Source organism: Arachis duranensis, chromosome 6 (genome assembly GCF_000817695.3).
Source record: "Arachis duranensis cultivar V14167 chromosome 6, aradu.V14167.gnm2.J7QH, whole genome shotgun sequence".
NCBI classification, from domain to species: Eukaryota; Viridiplantae; Streptophyta; class Magnoliopsida; order Fabales; family Fabaceae; genus Arachis; species Arachis duranensis.
Genome location: NC_029777.3, coordinates 5,889,161 through 5,908,383, shown reverse-complemented (window position 1 = coordinate 5,908,383; position 19,223 = coordinate 5,889,161). Strand labels below are relative to the sequence as shown.

General features: G+C 31.0%; 2 protein-coding genes across 2 annotated transcripts; one reads left to right on the top strand and one right to left on the bottom strand.

The window, feature by feature from the left end:
• Positions 1-9,389: 9,389 nt before the first annotated feature.
• LOC107492233 (nuclear envelope-associated protein 2) lies at positions 9,390-13,262 on the top strand. The gene is made up of 6 exons (XM_016113232.3): positions 9,390-9,587; positions 10,092-10,354; positions 10,628-10,735; positions 11,635-12,096; positions 12,204-12,305; positions 12,907-13,262. The coding sequence occupies exons 2-6, from the start codon at positions 10,163-10,165 to the stop codon at positions 13,075-13,077; spliced, it is 1,035 nt and encodes a 344-aa protein (XP_015968718.1). The 5' UTR covers positions 9,390-9,587; positions 10,092-10,162; the 3' UTR covers positions 13,078-13,262.
• Positions 13,263-13,958: 696 nt separating this feature from the next.
• On the bottom strand, positions 13,959-16,095 carry LOC107492232 (uncharacterized). Its single transcript, XM_016113230.3, has 4 exons — positions 15,889-16,095; positions 14,784-15,620; positions 14,616-14,685; positions 13,959-14,446 (listed from the first exon to the last, which is right to left on the bottom strand). The coding sequence occupies exons 1-4, from the start codon at positions 15,947-15,949 to the stop codon at positions 14,305-14,307; spliced, it is 1,110 nt and encodes a 369-aa protein (XP_015968716.1). The 5' UTR covers positions 15,950-16,095; the 3' UTR covers positions 13,959-14,304.
• Positions 16,096-19,223: the final 3,128 nt, after the last annotated feature.

Sequence of the window (19,223 nt, the reverse complement as noted above, 5' to 3'; positions counted from 1 at the left end):
TATTTTTTAATAAATATAAAATAAATATCTTAAAAACTTAAATTTTTTATAATTTTAATAAAAATGAATTTAATTTATAATCTTAATATATATTTTAAGAAAATAAGATAGATAAATTGTATATATTTTTTGCATTCAATACAAGCAGGTTAGCGCGTACTTCCAAATCTGGAATAACAACACCCGTCCAGGTCCACTCATCCATGTGCAATTGTTTTTTGTTATTTTCATATTTGATTGTCATAATTTACATTAAAATTGGTTTTAATAAATTTTGATTTAAAATTTGATTGTTTATATTTTGTCAATGTAATTTGTTCACCCATCATAACCTACAAGTTTTTATTTAAATAAATATAGTAATTATTGAAATAAATAATTTTAAAAATTATTATTGAAATTCGTCTACAAATCTTATCTAGATAACAAAGGCTGATGGACGACAATAAATATATGTTGTTGACAATAAAGTTTTGGACCTCAATTTGAACCTTTTCATTATTTTTTCCTCTCTTTTACCTCTTTTTATATATATTATCGAGTAATACTACGATGGTGCGCGCAGAAGGTAGTGATCGGGACATCAATCGGCTAAATGAGACTTAGCATTACGCCAGAGCATAGAATTTTGAGGTTAGTTTTGTTATCTTAACTTTTATGTAATCCCGTATAAATATATATGTATATATGTAGTCATGCTTAGGGTACTTGCCAAAAACTAGAATACAGTTTGTATCATTAGGAATAAGTCACTAATTGAAATTTGAAACTCTAGTTTATTTTTCCTGTATTAGGTTGTTACTACATAATTATTAATTTAGTTAGTAACTTGCAACCAACCCTCGAACGACTCTAATTCCTTCACGACAAACACGGAAGCCCGCCGATCACAATGAGTAACACACATCTTTGGGATGCCTTTTCTATTCTTCTCCATGGTTGCCATCAGCCTCTGGTAGAAGTGGTTTCCAGCAGCCAGCTGTGACTGCGCCTCCCTGCCCTTTGTGACGAACAACTTATGCAACCGTTTGTACGTGATGCGCACGATGGCAGAAATCGGCAAATACCGTGTACCCATAAGAACTGCATTGATGCACTTCAACAGATTTGTTGTCATATGACCAAACCATCGACTACTGTCGCAGTGTTGCAGCCATATCTCTGGGTTGAAACGGACAGCCCAGTCTGTCATCCCAGCCAACAATCCTCTCAAGGCATCCATGTACCACTCGTACCCAACCTTGCTTGGACTATAAGCGGCGTTTATAAGGTATCGTTTGCCCTCGGCTAACTTAAAACAAATCATGAAGTTCGCAGACATGTGTCTAATACAGTAAGCATGGAATGCCCTAGACGGATGCCAACCACTATCATCGGCATTGAGTGCAACCTTAATGGCCTGCAATCTATCGGAGATAACCAACAGGCTTTCTTGTTGGGTAACATGGCATCTCATATTAGTAAGAAAGAACGACCATGACTCCATACTCTCGAACTCCACAATGGCAAAAGCAATAGGCAGGATATTGATGTTGTCGTCTTGTGCCACTGCAATAAGCAACACCCCCACCGTATCTGCTATACAGATACATGCTATCGACGAAAACAAACGGTTTACAATGCTTGAAAGCCTCAATACAGGATGGAAAAACTCAAAATATTTTGTCGAACACCCTACAGTCACAGACCAGAAGGTGCCCATCGTAGTACGGTATGGTCTGTAGCTCACAAATATTCTGGAGAAACAACTCTGCAGCGCCTGAAGCAGTTTCAACACCTTGTTGTATGACTCCTCCCAATTTCCATAAATCTAAGCAATTGCCTTTTGCTTCGTCATCTATACCTTTCTGTAAGAGGGTTTGAAGTGATAGCTCTGTCGGGTCGCACCTTGCAGGACAGGGATGCTGACGGATGTGTTGGATTGTATCAGCGACAGGATGACCTTGCAGATGAGACTACTATCCAACTGTCGATGGTCCTAAGACATGGTGGGTGCTAAACAAGTGTGCACTCTACCAACTCTACGGACCTCCCTAACGAAATAAAACATTCATGGTTGGAAACTACTTAATATATAGCAACCATAAATAACTACGCCTCAATTAAACTTGAACTCATAAGTATCCAAGGTTCTGTCGAAGGGCAACATGGAGACTCCATGGACATTCATTTGCAGCTTGACGGCAATACACATGATACTTTAATCGGTTTGAGATCACTTGGTACTCAGCACTCCTGCGAATACTGTAGTTCTTCACACCCTGCATCACTGCATCTCGGTATTTGAATCTGTGACCGGCCCAAAACTCTATCCCATCGTCTAGGTTGTAATCCTCTTCTCCAGTGTTAGAAAACGAAATTCTCTCAAGCATGGCGTCCAAATACAATGTATGATAGTGACTTAGTACATCTGATAGCGCGGAATTGGGTGGGTGGGAAGGGGGGAGGCAAAACATAGCGCGTCGCTATCTCGGCAGGCGTCTCCAATACAAACTCCTCCTCATTACCCCCCTTCAGAGGAATCACTATCGGCAACGTACTCTTTGTCGGAGTCTTCCTCGCCCACCTCCATGTCTTCCACTGGAATGGCAACATGAATGGGTGGTGGTGTGAGAGGTCGGTCATCCTACACATAGGTCGAGTGTACAAAACCACCACCACCAACATCTCCAACCTCGGCGGAAAACTCCTTCACTTGTTCCGCCATGATTCTCCAATGGAAGTCAAACATGAGTCGCACATACTCGTTCCCTAGAAGGCGAAATAGTCAAAACCGAAATACTCGATTACTCAACGGTGCTATCAACCTATACCCTACCCTTCTGACCTTTCTCGTTCATGTGCCATCAAAGTTGCTTAATATTAAACTCTTCAACTCAGACAACGAACTTATACGCCGAGTGCACAAGAGTATCAGATTCTCAAACTCAAATATCACCTCATTATCGATATTTCTCATGCGACAATTGGGGTAAACACACACAACTATATATACGTTATTATTGGCCATTTTTGTCTTCTTTTTATGAGAAAAATGGGAGAGAAGAATATATGAAATATATGTGGAGAATGCCAAAGGTTGCGCATTCTTTTATAACTACTGAAATTTGGTCTTATTGTATCTCGTTTACACTGTAAACGCATTGATTTAACATGTATATCGTTTATAGTATAAACGAGATAACTTTGCACGTATCTTGTTTACACTGTAAACGAGATATACACGTATCACACGTACGTGCCTTATCTCGTTTATAGTGTAAACGAAATATGTACAAAATTATTTTATTTACACTATAAATAAAATAAAGCTTTGAGACACATTTTAATAATAATTTTTAAAATTATTTATTCAGTAATTAATACATTTATTTAATTTATTTAAATAAAAAATCCTCATAACCTATATGTATATGATAATCTACAGATAATGTTACTTGTTAATATATCATAGATACTATGTCATTATTTTTGTCTTATTTGTTTTAAATTGTGTTGTATTGTTTGTCATATATACCCATCTATTTACTTTTAATTATATTATTATCATTTGAACAGGTTTTTTTTAACATTTTTTCAATCACTTTCTCTTGTTCAAGATAAAGAATATTGTGCATTATTTTTCTTGACATATTCGCTATATTTTTTATCACAAAAAATTAAACAATATTTACGAACTTATAAAAATAAGCAATAAGAAATAGAAAATAGAATGGAAACAAAATACTCTTACCCAATATTTTTCAGCATGCCTTTAATATAATTTAATTTAAAAAAAAATTACTAAAAATATCCTTTTAAAAAATAAAAAGATAAATATTCTTTTTAAAAACCAATCCAAATTAATGGTTTTTCTTTAAAAAGGCTTGTTGAATGGGTCACATACTGACACTACACACTAGTGGCCAGTGGGGCTACAGAGGATGAGTGAGTTAGTGGGTGGAATTGACCTTTCTCTCCTGGCACGTATAAGGACTTTAATTTTTCAATATTCAAATACATACATAGTTATATATATATAATATGAAAGAAAAAGTACAGGAAACAATGCTAATATTATTTAATTTTAAATTTTAAAATTTAAAAAATTAGAATTAATATTTAAATTTATTTATAATATATATAATTATTTCTATTCTCACCATAACTTTCGGTATACATTTAAAATTTGTCGTCATATTTTTTGATTTTCACATCGTGTTATTGCACTTTTCACCGATCATATTGACACTGTCGTAACCTCCTACCGATACCGTCTCTATCTCCGTCAGTCAGTCCGACGCGCCACATTCTCTGACGCACATCCAACGCTACTGTTGTTATTTTCGCACCACTCTCCCGACAATCATCATTGAGGACGACAAATCCTTTCTGTAGCGCGTCTGTTGTGCCAAGCTCATATCTCTCTCGCGTGTCGGAAGTCAATCTTGGAGTCATTTTCAACCACCGATGTCTCTCTCTTTCCATAAGGTTGTACTCCTCGCCGCTGAACTCGTCGTCCCCGGCGCTGCTACGCCACGCACCCCATCCGTCATTGTTGACAAGGACGTGAAAATTTTTCTGAGAAATGTAGGACCCTTCACCTATACTCTTTGTGTATATTTACGGAAAAGATTGAATTTGCATGCTTCCTTCGTTATCATTGCATGGAGAATTCTTAGACTTTGGGATACTTAAATGGCCACAGTCATAACTAAACATATTATAGGATAATCATTTTGGTAGGTATGTGGATGATTATTTTTATTAAATTGGGTTTAGTTATATATAATTAAAATATGTTAAATATTCAATTTATTAGGTATGTGGATGATTATTTTTATCTTTAAGTGGATGGTTATTTTTACTATGGGTGAGTGACGCCAATAGCAACGTGTAAAGTGGAATGATTATTGATGAAGGTAGGGGTAGCTGATTGAAAGAGAAGAGAGTATTGAAGTAAAATGCTTTGATAAATTAGGATTTTGAGATGATTATTTTTTTCAAATAATTGAGTAAGTTTTTTTTATTTTGGTAATTTATAGAGTATTTTTTATTTTTTTATTTTTATATGTATTTGGACTAAATTTATTGTCTATTATTCATAAAGTTCAAATTTCTCATTATCTCCCTAACAAAGTTCAATATGAAAATAAACCCTTTTTCCCTTTTATTAAAGGGCATGGCTCTTTAACTACTCCAAAAAGAAAAAAAAAACTAACAAATGTGGCAATTTATGATTTAATATTTTTATAAAAAGTTGAGTAAAATATTATTTTTTTTAATATTTGGAATAAGTATTAAAATTGTCTCTAATATTTAAATCATCCTATGTAAATTCTTAATATTTTAAAATTATCTCAATATTATCCTATCGTTAGTGATCTGTTGACAGAATTAACGGTGAGACAAAATTGAGATATTTTAAAATATTAGAAACTTAAATAAGATAAAAATATTAAAGACAAAAATAATACATTACTCTTAAAAAGAATTACTAAATCAAGTAAAATAATAGTAAATTTTTATGTAATAAATTGCATTACAAGATCAAGATTTTCACTTATATTTATAGAATGAGTAATATATAAACTTTTGAAAAAGAAAAAACAAATATAGTATATATACAATAAAATATAAATTATACTTTTTGCTCTATAATATACCAAATTTATTTAATGTTTAATTTAATTAAATTTTATTTTTTACTTTTAAATAAATTTTACCTTTTTTCTTCAATAATTTTAATTTTTTATGGCAGATAATTATTCATTTTTTATTTTGTTGTTAATAAAAAATAAATTTATTTAGAATGAAAGTAACGAGATTAAGAGTAAAATTAAAAAAATAAATTGATTCAAAATAAAAATAATGTGATTAAGAGTAATTTAATTAGATATAATTAAAAAATAATTGAGTAATCATCCATCGTAAAAAATTAATATTATTGAATGAAAAATTAAAATTTATTTTAAAGTGTAAAATAAAATTTATTTAAATTAAAAATTAAAGAAGTTAATAATCAATACATCAGACATAAAAGATATAATTTATACTTTATTATATATGTATTATACTCATTTTTTTCTTTTTTTTAAAGTTTATTTACTAATTATTCTACAAGTATTTTATTATGAGTAAAAAAGTTGAATTCGTAATACAATTCATTTTGTTAAAATTTACTTTTATTTTACTTGTTTTAATAATTTTTTAAGAGTAATGTATTATTTTTGTCTTCAATATTTTTGTTCTATTTGAGTTCTTAACGTTTTAAAATTATTTTAATTTTGTCTCATCGTCAATTCCGTTAAAAGATCACTAACGACAAAATAATATTGAGTCGATTTTAAAATAATAGCGAATCAAATAGGATGATTTAAATATTAGAAATAATTTTAAGATTTATTCAATCGTTGAATAAAAAATTATACTTTACTAAAGAAATGGTAGAAAACGAAAATATTTTTAAATTAAAAATTAAAAGCTATGCTTATGTTTGAAATTGAGTTTTATGACGTAAAATGATTATCGGCTATGAGATTCTTTTATTGGTGTTTTGGTTAGGGTTAAGAATAATTATATTTAATCCAAAAAGGTTAATGAATATAAACTTTTCGTATGAATTAGGCTAAAGACATAATTGGTCTTGGTCTACGGACTTAGAGAGGTAAGGTCAGATTCCTTTCGTATACTTTGCTACCTCACAAGCATTTGCATTGCGCAATATTGCAATTCCTTTTTGTAATTTTTATTTTATTTTTCAGTTATATTGCAACTCCTTCCACAAGTAATTGTAATATTGTATTATGCAAAAAGTTTCGGTCAATGATCCACAACTCTACCTAACTTATACGTCGGATCACTACTCATTCAACTTTCAATTTTCGAACACTCCAACGTCCATTTATTATTGAGTTGTGACAACCTAGATTTTATCTTAAATTAGAATGATTTTTATGAAAAGCAATGTTACTTAAACATTTTTCCTTATCAATAATCCCGACTCCCGTGACCACACTACTCAGGTCTCAGGCCACTTAGGTGAAATTTTCATTTTTAAAAAATAATTTTGTTTTAAGAGAACACTTGAAATTAATATGGTATGAAACTAAACGCAAAGTCTAGACTCTTTTGAAGAAAGGTTTTGACTTGTTTATCAGAAGAGTGAAACTGACTTCAAGTAAATAATGGTGGAAATATATGTAAAAAAATTATGATGTTTTAGTTACCAATAATTTTAGGCAATTTAAATAAATCGGAGTTAAAAAATACCTGAATTAAGTGTGATATTTATAGAAATAGGTAGTTATAGAACTAACAATATATATTTGCTTGTAGATAAGGTTGGGTGTAAATTTAAGGTATACCCTATCTTCTTTACCCGCACTTCTAATAAATAAAATTAAAAAGTAAAATAAATAAAAAGTTATATATTTTTTAAAAAGTTATATTACTTATATTTAATAAATAAAATTAAAAATAATTTTTAATAAACATAAATAATAAAAATTATGTTTATAGAATAACTTTTAATTTTTTATAAATGATCATTCACGTATTAGATGTAAAAAAATATTTTTTTTATGTGATATACATAATGAAATATTAAAATTTATTTATATCAATTGTATACTAAAATTAAATAGTTTAAATAGGACTCAAATATCTAATGTATTAATTTTTATAGTTTTACTGTACATTTAATTTTTTTTAGTAATTAAATTGATCCAAATTCAATCATTTTAAAGTATTATGTGTTTTTTTGTTTAATTTTTTTATTTTTGTTAAAAACGTATCATAAGAAAAATTATGAATAGATAAAATAAAAATAAAAAAATGAACAAGATAATGATGATGATAAAAAAGAGAAGGAGTTATACAAAATTTATCAAAAAATAGTACAATAACTTTTTAATTGTGATACAGAAATTTTTTAAATTTGACATAAAAAAATTTTAATCGTGACACAAATTATTATTAAGACGGTGAAAGAAGAAGAGAGAAAATTTTTTATTTTGACACTAAAATTTTGTTAAAAAATATAGAGATATCTTTTTTAATGTTGTATTTTTTCTTTGTTATTATTATTTTTTTGTTATTTTTACTTTTTTTTAAGCATTGCTTCTCATATTAGACTTGAATGAATATGTTTATATTGTATTACAATTTTATTTAGTTGAATGAATGTAAGTTCACACTTATTAGATTAAATTTTTGCCAAACATAAAAATAGCATCAAAATTTGTTTAAAGTGAAATCAAAATTTAAATACAATAATACAAAATGTAAAAAGTAAGTTATATACTAAACGATCACTTTGACTCTATAAAATAAAATAAGATAGCACCGAATTGACACTAAATATTCAGTAACAGGATACAAAAATATTGAATCTTTTTAAAAAATATTACATATTCAATGAATTGAATGTTTATCTTATATATAAAACAACACATAAAATTTTAAAAAATAATACTAAAATATTTTTACTCTAACATCGAAGTTTTTAACTAAATGATGTGATAGAACTAAGAACTTATTTCATAAAAATTTGAGTTGCAGATTTACAAAATTTAAATGGAGAATAAGTAAAAAAAAAAATTCGTAGATAACGTAGTAAAATTAAGTAGAACAAGTACAATAATTTGAAAAAATGAACATGACATATACATATAAAAAATATAAAATAACATATAAATTTTTAAGAAATAATATCGAAATGTCTTCACTTAATACCAAAATTTTTAATTATAATATTGATAATAATGATGACGATGATAACGAAGAAATAAGAGAAATAAAAAAGAGAACAGAATAGATCAAATAAAAAAAAGGAGAAAGAGTTAGTAGTAGTGTTAGTAATAACGACGATGACGATATAACCAAAAAGAAAGATGAAAAAAAAAGAAAGAAATAACAGCTACACTATGATAAAACTACTCATCTAAAAAACTTAAGTTGATTTTAAGATTTATCAAGAATCGAACTCTGACAGGACAGTATAACATTAATGGTCATATCTCTAATACTTCCTAAACCTCTATTGTATATATTATATATTTAGATTATTGGCTCCCTATATTTTTTCTAAAAAAATAGTAATAATAACTTAGTTGAATTTAGTTAAATAATTCATTTTATGATAGAACTTTTATGTAATCTTTAATAAGCAAATTGAAAGATGTGGAGAAAAAAAAGATATGGTAGAAAAAAAAACACCCCTCCCGGTCACATATCATAGCACAAGCACATAATCAATTATACAAGGGAAACAATTTTTGTTTACATTAACGGCTAAATATATAGGCGGTAATTAATTTTAGTTTGAATAAATTAAATATAAATTTTAGTTATACAATAACAACTTTATTTGGTTGTTGAGAGTGAATATTTCAATTTAATAATTGCATAAAATTGTAACGGTAGATGGTGAAGCGAGGGCGTCAGTGGTGATTCATTGCCGGAATAAGAGTGAAGAGTGAAGACGCGCTTGTTTTCCGTTGCTCTTCATCCAGAGAGAGAGAGAGGATAAAAGCTTCATCAGTGTTCTGATCCGAACACACGGAAGCACAAATGAGTTATGGTTATTGCTTTCAACGCTCGAAATCGTATGCTATCTCCCTCAATTATTCCAATTATCCACTTATTCTTCTTTCTTACTTACCTCAGATGCTTATAGTATGAAATTGAGAATTGATAGTTTGATACCATTTACGTTTTTATTAATCCGTGTTGACAGATCCTACACCCATTCTCATCTATCATTATCATCAATTATGGTAGAAATTGATACTCTGTTTCCTTCATGCCTTAGAATAGACATAATCAAATTCCACGAAATTAATTCCATTCCGCTCACTTTCTTTGACTCATCCACCTTTTATAATCTCTGAGAGAAAGAGAACTTTTATTTTCTTTTCATTTTTTTTTTGGATTTTGTCTTTGCTAATAACCTTTTTTCTACGAGTTACCTTTATTTATCTGTTATCTGTTGGTTTATCATTGTTTTTACTTGTTACAATTCATATAAAATGTTCAAATGCTGCAAAAAATTATCATGTTAGGTATACGTGTACGTGTGAAGTATAATAGCCTTTTTGGGTTTAATTTAGGGACCAAAAGCTGCTGCGTTGTTGGTAGGTAGGATTATGGAGTAAATGTAGTTGAGGATTTGGAATTTGCCATGTCAATTTTGGAAAAACCATCATCATCATCATCATCAGATCGAGATGTTGATCCATTGTTAAAGGATTTAAATGAAAAGAAGCAGAATTTTAAGCGTAACGTGGTGTCACTGGCGGCTGAGTTGAAGGAGCTTCGTGGCCGCCTTGCATCACAGGAGCAATCATACAATAAAGAAACCCTAATAAGACAGGTCCACTATTTCCTTTGCTTTTTCGGGATTACTGATTTACTTCTTTGTCATTTGACTATTTGAGAATTTCATTCTTCTTTTATTATTTTAGGAAAAGATAGAAATTAATACAGCTCTTTCTTTTTTCTCTACCTTTTGGCCGCACTGTCATTACAGCCTTGCTATCAATCATTTCTACTTTTTTGAGTCTTTGTAGATGTGGGGTCAGGGAAACGAAAATTCTCAATTGAGCAATGTATTTTATGGATTTCGATTTTGGTTGATTTTTCACAGGAAGTGGAGTTAAAAGCCAATTTCATGGAAATGGAAATTGTCACGTTGCAGAAGAAACTAGAAAAAAGAAATCAGCAGATTCAAGCTTCAGTCTCTTCTGCTGCCGAGGTTCTAATTATGCTTCCTACTACTAGTACTATCTATATATGACAGTATGACACCTGCCTTGATTTTATACGACACTCGTGTTGGAACTGCTGTTAGTTATAATTTATTATTCACAACTTTTTTGTGGTACAAGGAGCACATTTTTTCTTCTATTGCGTGTATTTTGCTTTTCTCTTTTTTACTCATTTTCTCATTGAAAACAAGTACTATACTACACAATACGCGATGCTCATATTTTAATTTTTATACTCTCCTTTTTCTCTCCTTTTCATCTGGACACCTTTTCTGTTTATAGGAACCTTACCGAACAGTAATTATTAACTTCTAAACAAAGTTCTTAAAATTGTTACTTCAAGTGTGGAGTATGGAATAATTTATCATTTTTTTTCCAAGTTGGAAAATGAATGATATAAATAATAGTTACATAATGTCTATCAAAGGCTGGAAATAATTTTTGACTTCCATTGTGAACCAGTTGATTTCAACTATAAGAAATTAATCCATATGCTCAAGTGACTTCTACAGTGCTAGAGACATATAATAGTAATTACCTCTTCTACAGTTGACTTCTACTTCTACTAATAATTAAAGACAAGCGCAATAAGTTGTGGTTCTACAGAACAAAAACTTGTAAATATCTGCAGAACCCTTCACATAGGTGGTAAAAAATACCAACTTTCAAAATTCTTTCACTAGAGTAACTATTTTACTCTGTTGGTTAACCAAAATGCAGATGAAGGTGTACAAGTGGCGCCTATTTAATGGATTGTGTATGCATGTAAAAATACATAGAGGATCTACACCTATCCTGCAAAGATGAACTCTTATTTTATATGAACCAAGCAGTGATTATCTCATACTTGTGAGTATATTTTTGAAATCTTGAATTCTTGATGCAGCATATTAAGGATATGAATGATATAAGATCACAGCTTTTAGCAGCTAGAGCAAGTGCTGATGCAAATGCTGCATCAACTCAATCAGCGGAGCTCCTATGTTGTGAACTTATAAAAGAATTAAATGAAAAAAACAGTAATCTAAAGGAGCAAGAGGATTGTGTCATTAGGTTGGTAGAGCAACTGCAGCATCTGCAGAAAGATCTTCTGGAAAGGGAATCTTCACAAAAGCAATTGAAAGATACTGTTCTGAGAATCGAGAATGATATAATGGAGACATTTAAAAGAACTGGGGAGAAGAAGGAGTCTACTCTGAGGAAAATTTTAGATGAGTTTTCTCCTAAGAATCTTGAGAAAATGAATAAGCTACTGGATGTTGAAGATGAAGAGATAGCAAAACTGAAGGATGAAATTAAGATTATGTCCACCCATTGGAAGCTAAAGACAATGGACTTAGAGTCACAGGTAAAGCCATCATTGTTTGCCTGTGTAATTGTTCATCCATATATTTGATGGTCAATAGTTTATGTTTTTAAATGGCATTTTTATTTTATCTGCATTTACAAATCCAGTTGGAGAAACAGCGACATACTGATCAGGAGCTGAAGAAGAGGATCTTGAAGTTGGAATTCTGTCTGCAGGATGCTCGTTCTCAGACACGGAAGCTCCTGCGGGTAAATCTATACACCCCTTTTCTGTTGTTTTCCATTTGAAAATAATTTTACTTTTCTTGATGTTTACGATGAATTGAATTCTACAGGCTATGAAATTATTATATGGACACAATTTAGATATACTAAATCAACTAAAAATTGACAAATTCTCGTTGATCTTGTTCATTAAGGGCATCATACGTATTCAATTCATGTGAACTGTTTTCATCCATGTACTTGATCAACAATGGCGATATGTATGTCTATTCTTTTATCGACTTGATTTTTTCTACTTAATGCATACTAGTGTACACAAGAATTTCTCTTTATTGTTATTGGATGCAGCATTAGCTTTATTTTATTAATTTAAAAAAAACCTTGACTGCTTTTGGGTCAGAAAGTGCATTGATTTGTGAAAGATGATTAGGAAGGGCGTTCAGTATTCATTTACCATTGGACCCTTCTTTATGAGCTTTCATGGGTACCCTTGATTGGTTAACTGTCATATTGCCATACATTCAATCAACTTGCTTTATGAATTATGCATAATAGCATGCATAAAAAGACTTAATTTCCTTCTAATCAACTTGCATAATTCATTTAATGTGTTTGGAAAAAACAGATCGGAGAGCGACGGGACATGGATATTAAAGAACTGAAAGACCAATTAGCTGCAAAACAACAGAGTGGTTATGTGGCTGCAGAAAAGCAAAGTAGTTTCTGGGAAACTTCTGGATTTAAAATCATGGTTTCCATGTCCATGCTGATCTTGATTGTATTTTCCAAGCGATGATACCATTCTGATATCCGGTAATTCTTTTGTGGGAGACAACCTAGAAACTTCAAGTTTATCCAAGGAGCATGGACAAAGACAAGTGAAATAAATCAATTTTTGCTTTGTAGAAATGCCCTGTTGGAGATAATCTAGCTTTAATCTATGGTAACATCAAAATCAAGAAGCATTTTTTATGTGAAGCTCATTACTCTTGTGACGAGCTATAGGACCGGTATATTAGATTATTATTAATTTAGGTTCCAATTTTTGCCATTTCCAATTCATGATACATTATTCTTTAGCCCATTGCGAAATTTTGAGCCATAGAATGAAGCTTTCCAGATGAATTCTCCATTTTCAACCATTTAATTTATATAATCTTTCATTGTCCACATATGTAAGTTTCTTTTGTCAATAAAATCCTGGGTTAAAATCATAGGTGGACCCATTTCACCCACATTCCATAATGCACAATCATGAAATGTCCGTCATCCACTTGAAAAATGCCCGTTACGCATGCAACAGTGCTTTGTGTATGTTCGAAAAATTGTGTCACATGCAACGGTTAAAAAGTCAAGGGGTTTGATAAAGTTTGCTATTGCATAAAAGGTTCTCAATTGAAAGAAAAGCGTGCTTTCTAAAATAGAAAAACGATAAAACGTCTTTTGCAAAATCACAGTATGACGGTGCAAAACATTTATACTTAATAGCAGCGTAATGGACTCTCTGCTGGAAATAAAACATTAGTGATTGGCATCTCAAAAGTTCACAGTACATTCAATCATTCAAGCTCTATGAGATAATTATCCAAAGAACGTGGTTTCTCAATTCTTTCATGGTTTATCCAGATAATGAAACTGTTCCCTTGATCACCTAACATATCAAAGTGAATAACTCTGTTGGAAAATAACAATCTCATTTATATGCAAATGAATTTCCAAATGAAATCTAACCAGTGCGTACAAATTACATAAAGCCATGAACTAATAATATAGTACCTTCAACATGAAGCTATCCTATGATTTCCCCTAAGCTAAGGCTTAACATACAGGTGAGCATATCCAGCATTCACTATCACAGATTCCCTCTGATTCATAATACTTAGTTATCAATCGATGTGGAGGGAGTACTATATATCGTTGGCTGGCTCCTTGTCTTTCTGCATTGCACCTATAGACCTGTACATACCTTCTAATGTCGTACTTCTAAAGTGATCTATGGTTCCTGTTGAAAACTAGGGTCTCTCTATTGGTTTAAAATGAGTGTTCTGGTGACCAAGGTTATAGCCAGAACCATGCAGCCGAGAAAAGGTCTTACACCAGCTGAATGTGAGGAATCTCCATCAGGAGGGCTTAGCAATCCCAAACCTGATGGTGAGCTAGCAGATCTGCAAAACACAGCATTGTATATTAGATTTAAAATCATTTTATGTGTCTCTCTAACCCAATAGTTTAAGCTTTTGGGAGCAATGGTTTCACGACATTATGCGCAACAAGGTGTAATGGTATTGCCAAAGAATTCAAAAAGCAATGACAACCATGTCATATTTCACTTACCCTGATGTACCCGCTCCGGTTAAAGATGATGACGACGACGACGATGATGGGTAAATGCAAGAACCTGTACCTAATCACAATTGAAAGGAGATTATTAAGTATGATATTTCAACTTAGCATAATATATAAAATAAAGTAAACTTAGATAATAAGGTATTAAGGCCTTACTTGGGTTGGTGTTGACTAAGGTAGCAGTCCCTCCAAAGTCACAACTTGTTGGTGCTGGATTCTTCTGGTAATAGCTGTTGAATGCAAAAGAAGCATGATTTTGAACAGAATTTGGATTGTAACAACTCCCACCTTGCTGTAACTGTGAGCAATCTACACCAGGCATTCCACAAGCATAGTCAAGTGCTGATTGAAGAGCAGTTGCTGAGACTCCACTCTTTGCCACACACCAGCTCTGACCCTGACCCTGACCCTGAGTTGCTGGTGGAGCATTTGTGCTTGTTGCAGGAGGAGGCTGGTTGTTTGTGACAGGAACAATCCCCGATGGTGGCGGATAAGAAGCCGCAGGGTTCGTGACAGGTACAGGTGAATTCGCCGGATTTGTGGGGGTTGAGGGAGGAGGTATGGAAGAGGGAACTGTTATAGGCACTGAAGTGGTTGGATTGGTGGGTGAAACTGTAACTGGTGTGGATGAAGGAACTGTGATTATGGCTGGTGTATCTGAAGTTGGATTTGTAGGATTAACTGGTGAAGGTGTGTTATTTGTCTCATCTAAAATTCTTCTTGTATAAACTTTGCTTAGTTCTTTTTCTCTCTGAGACAAAGGAAATAAGATCTCTTCCTTTTGAGCAAAACCATCAACAGTTATCTGCAATTTTTCTGCATATAATGCTACTATTCTTCTAGCTATCTGGGTTCCTGATTCAAGATATTTTGATATCCCTTCACTAAATTGAACAAACCCCCCCAAACTCACATGGTAGATCTTGTTTCTCTGGATGAATGTGGGTGATTCAGTGTCTTCACTCTCAGCAAAAGAAAACCCCACCAATGTACCTGCAAATGAGTTAGAACAAATAGCATCAGATTCTGCAAATAATTCCAACTTGATTTTCAAATGATCTACCTCCAGAACAAACTGGGTTTATTCCAAAGAAAATACAGATAAGAAATTGAACATCATTTCAAAGATGTAAATAACAAAAAGGATAGATGGCATAGATTCTAGGAGATTCAGATGCAAAAGGAAACAAAGTTTTTTTTTTTTAAATAAGGTTTATATGGGACATGTATTTAAGAATATTCACAAGAAGGAATAATTTACCTGAACAGAAGACAAGGATAAAAGAGAGGAACAAGAGGATGATAGAAGCTTCCTTGGCCATTGTTTTTTCAAAAGAGTATAGATTGAAAAATGTAGAAGGTTGGTTGGTATTGTTGTTCTAGTGTGGGTTCACAGAGAGGGCACTGCTTTTAAAACCATGGCAAAGAAAGTGGAGTGAAGATAGGAAGGTGAAAAGGAGGGGAAAAAGGTTTCTACAAAAGAAAGCGACCAACTTGTTGTAAAGAAAAATTATAAAGAAAAGAAAAAAATATGTTTCTTTGTCATTAAGGATGGGGGTTATTATATTACTTATTACACATTTTTTTTTTAATAAGTTGTTTAATTATGTACCAAACATTTATTCATTTTTCAAATAGATTATAAAGATTTTAAATACCTTAAAACTAAAGATTTTTTAAATCTTTCTATTTTCGTATGATTTATATTTATAGATTTTTTTACGGTATTCCTTAACCTAATAAGTCACTAATTTATCGGAAATCAGAATATATTTTTAAGAGTCTATTTGAGACGCTGACCAATGAGTTATTACTACATGTACACAGAATTCAAACTCTTAACATTTATTTAAGTGGACTAATAAATTAACTACTAGATCAATCCATCTTGACTATATTTATAGATGAATAGAGTGTAAGTGTAGTCCTAAGAAGAAAAAGAATCACCACTCCTAATGCTTTAATTTGTTATTTATCATCTTTTTGCAAGCCCGATTGACAAAAAATGACCATGTGCATGACACACATTTGGAGTGCTGCACTGTTGCTATGCTAAGGCCAGACAAGGCTCGTGCCCTCTGAATAATGTTAAGAAACTTTATTTATAAATTTTGACTATGCTCATCAGCACATATATAAATTTATGTTGTGGCTTGTATCCTCAGAAATAAAAGGAAATGATGGCAAATACAAATCGGCTAATGTTGTTGGATTCCTGAGTCACTCATGAATTGGTCGAGGTCGATGTACCCACCGCAACTTCATTGTTGTGGTTGTTAATAAAAATATTATTAATTCGAAAGACATGACTTTTGCAATTTAAAAAATGCTGTGGAATTTAATTCTCCACCGCCATGTTAAAAATAATTAACGGAAATTTTGCTCTTGATTGTGACATGTGTGAAAGGAAAACAACTTGCCAGGAGAAAAAAATGGCTTTATTTAGAGGGCCAATAATTTGATAACCCTATCTCAATAATCCTTTTAAAAGTATTTACAAAATTTATTTTTATATCTATATTTAATAAATTAACATTTTCCCTGTAATAACTCTTTTGAGTTTAAGATGCTTTTTATATGAAAATGAATATTATTACTTTCATTTTTATAATGTTATTTGTTTTTTTTTTTCAAACTTATGTAAATATATAATATAAAAAAACATATATGAAAAAGCATTATAAAAAATGAAAGTGATATTATATAATATTTTTAAATCTTAGATAGTTTTATTATAGCGTTTGGATGAAAGGAAAATAGATAGGAGATAATGGACATGGAGGCAAATGGTTAACTTATGTTATTGGCGATTAAACTCTATGACCACGCTAGGTATCTTAACACTCTCATATTAGAACCAACCAATAATGAACCCACATCTACCTTCAACTTCAAGCTCCTCGCATATAACCATTTTGTTTAACTAACTTGGTTGAAATCAAATGGTTAATTTATTCCTCTAAATAAATAGAAGTTTAAATTCTATTATATACAATAATCATCAAGAAGTGAACAAGAGTAGTTTTGTATAATGGGTTTGGAGGTAGAAACTAGAAACGAGTTCTACTATTTGAAAATTTTGAAAACTGAATATGGAAAAGAGGTCCTTACACATACAAGTTTTTTTGACTTACAAATCTTATAAGTTGGCACAAGTTCAACAAAACACACGCATTACACTTCTATATTCAAGAGTAAATAAACGCACGTTATTCAACCACTTCCTGTTTCCAAAACGCACTACTCACCATGCATTATAAACGACTCTTCTTCTTCTTCCTCTATGAAAATGAGTTTTTTGCCAAATTTGAAGATAATGAAACTTCAGAAATACACCCAAACGATTACAGAAATACACCCAAACGGTTACAGGAATTCACCTAAATGATTATAGAAATATACCCAAAGGATTACAAAACTACATCCAAAGGATTTAAGAAATACACCAAAAATTCGTTGAAGTACACCTTATTCATAATTCATAACTCTTTCTCTTTTTCCTCTTCATCTTCTGCTGCTTCTTCTTCTTCAAAAATGATTTCAGAGCTTGATGTCAAAAAACAATGAAAATCGAGAATAATGAAGAAAGAAAACAGAGAGAAAAACACGTAAATGAAGAAGGAGAAAGAGAAGGCAAGAAACGAAAGAAAAGAAGAAGAAGAAGAACTTGCAGCAAGAAGAAGAAGAAGAAGGTGCAGTAAAAAAAATAATGGAAATCGAGAATAACAAAGAAAGAAAACAGAGAAAAAAGTACGTAAATGAAGAAGGAGAAAGATAAGACAAGAAAAGAAAGAAAAGAAAGAAAAGAAGAAGAAGAAGAGGACGAAAAAGAAGAAGAGGAAGAGAAAGGTGCAGTAAAAACGTACAGTACGGTTCGAAGCGCGTTATAACTTGTAAAGACTTGTATAAAAAATGTTTGTACGTCGAGAATTATTCTATTGGAAAATAAAGGTTGAAAGAAGAATTTGAAATAAAAAAAAACAAAAATAACAGAAGAATTATAATTGTAAAAATGTACATAAAATAAATTTTGTAAATAATTTTAAAATAGTTATTGATACCCTCTCTCTTACTAAGGATATCTAGAAAAGATTTAAAATTGGGTGGATGGGGTTGAAGATTCATATAAAAAAAGGGGTCAATCTCGTTCAGCAAGAACCATTGTTAATACTTAATAGTAACAAATTGACATGTGTGTATCTAAAGCCTAAAGGAAGAAAAATCATGGAGACTAAAAAGTCATTTGAAGGGTATGGAGAAATCTTTATTTAGGATTTAGCCGAAGAAAGTTAAAAGTAAAAAGTATTATCCTTCAAATGTAGTTAGTGTTGGATCCGTTATTATTTTGATAAAAGAAAATTTAATAAAAAGATATTTTTTATTTTTTAATATATTTGATAAATTTTTAGTAATAAAAGTAAAAATATTAGAAAACACAAAAAAAATCTTTTTTAAGAAGTTATAATTTATATTTTTTTAAAAATTTTTTCTTTAAAAAAATATATTTTATGTAATAAATAAACAAAAAAATATTTTTATATTGTTATACTCAAACATAATTGATAAATAAAAAAATCTTTTTGCATTAGATATCCA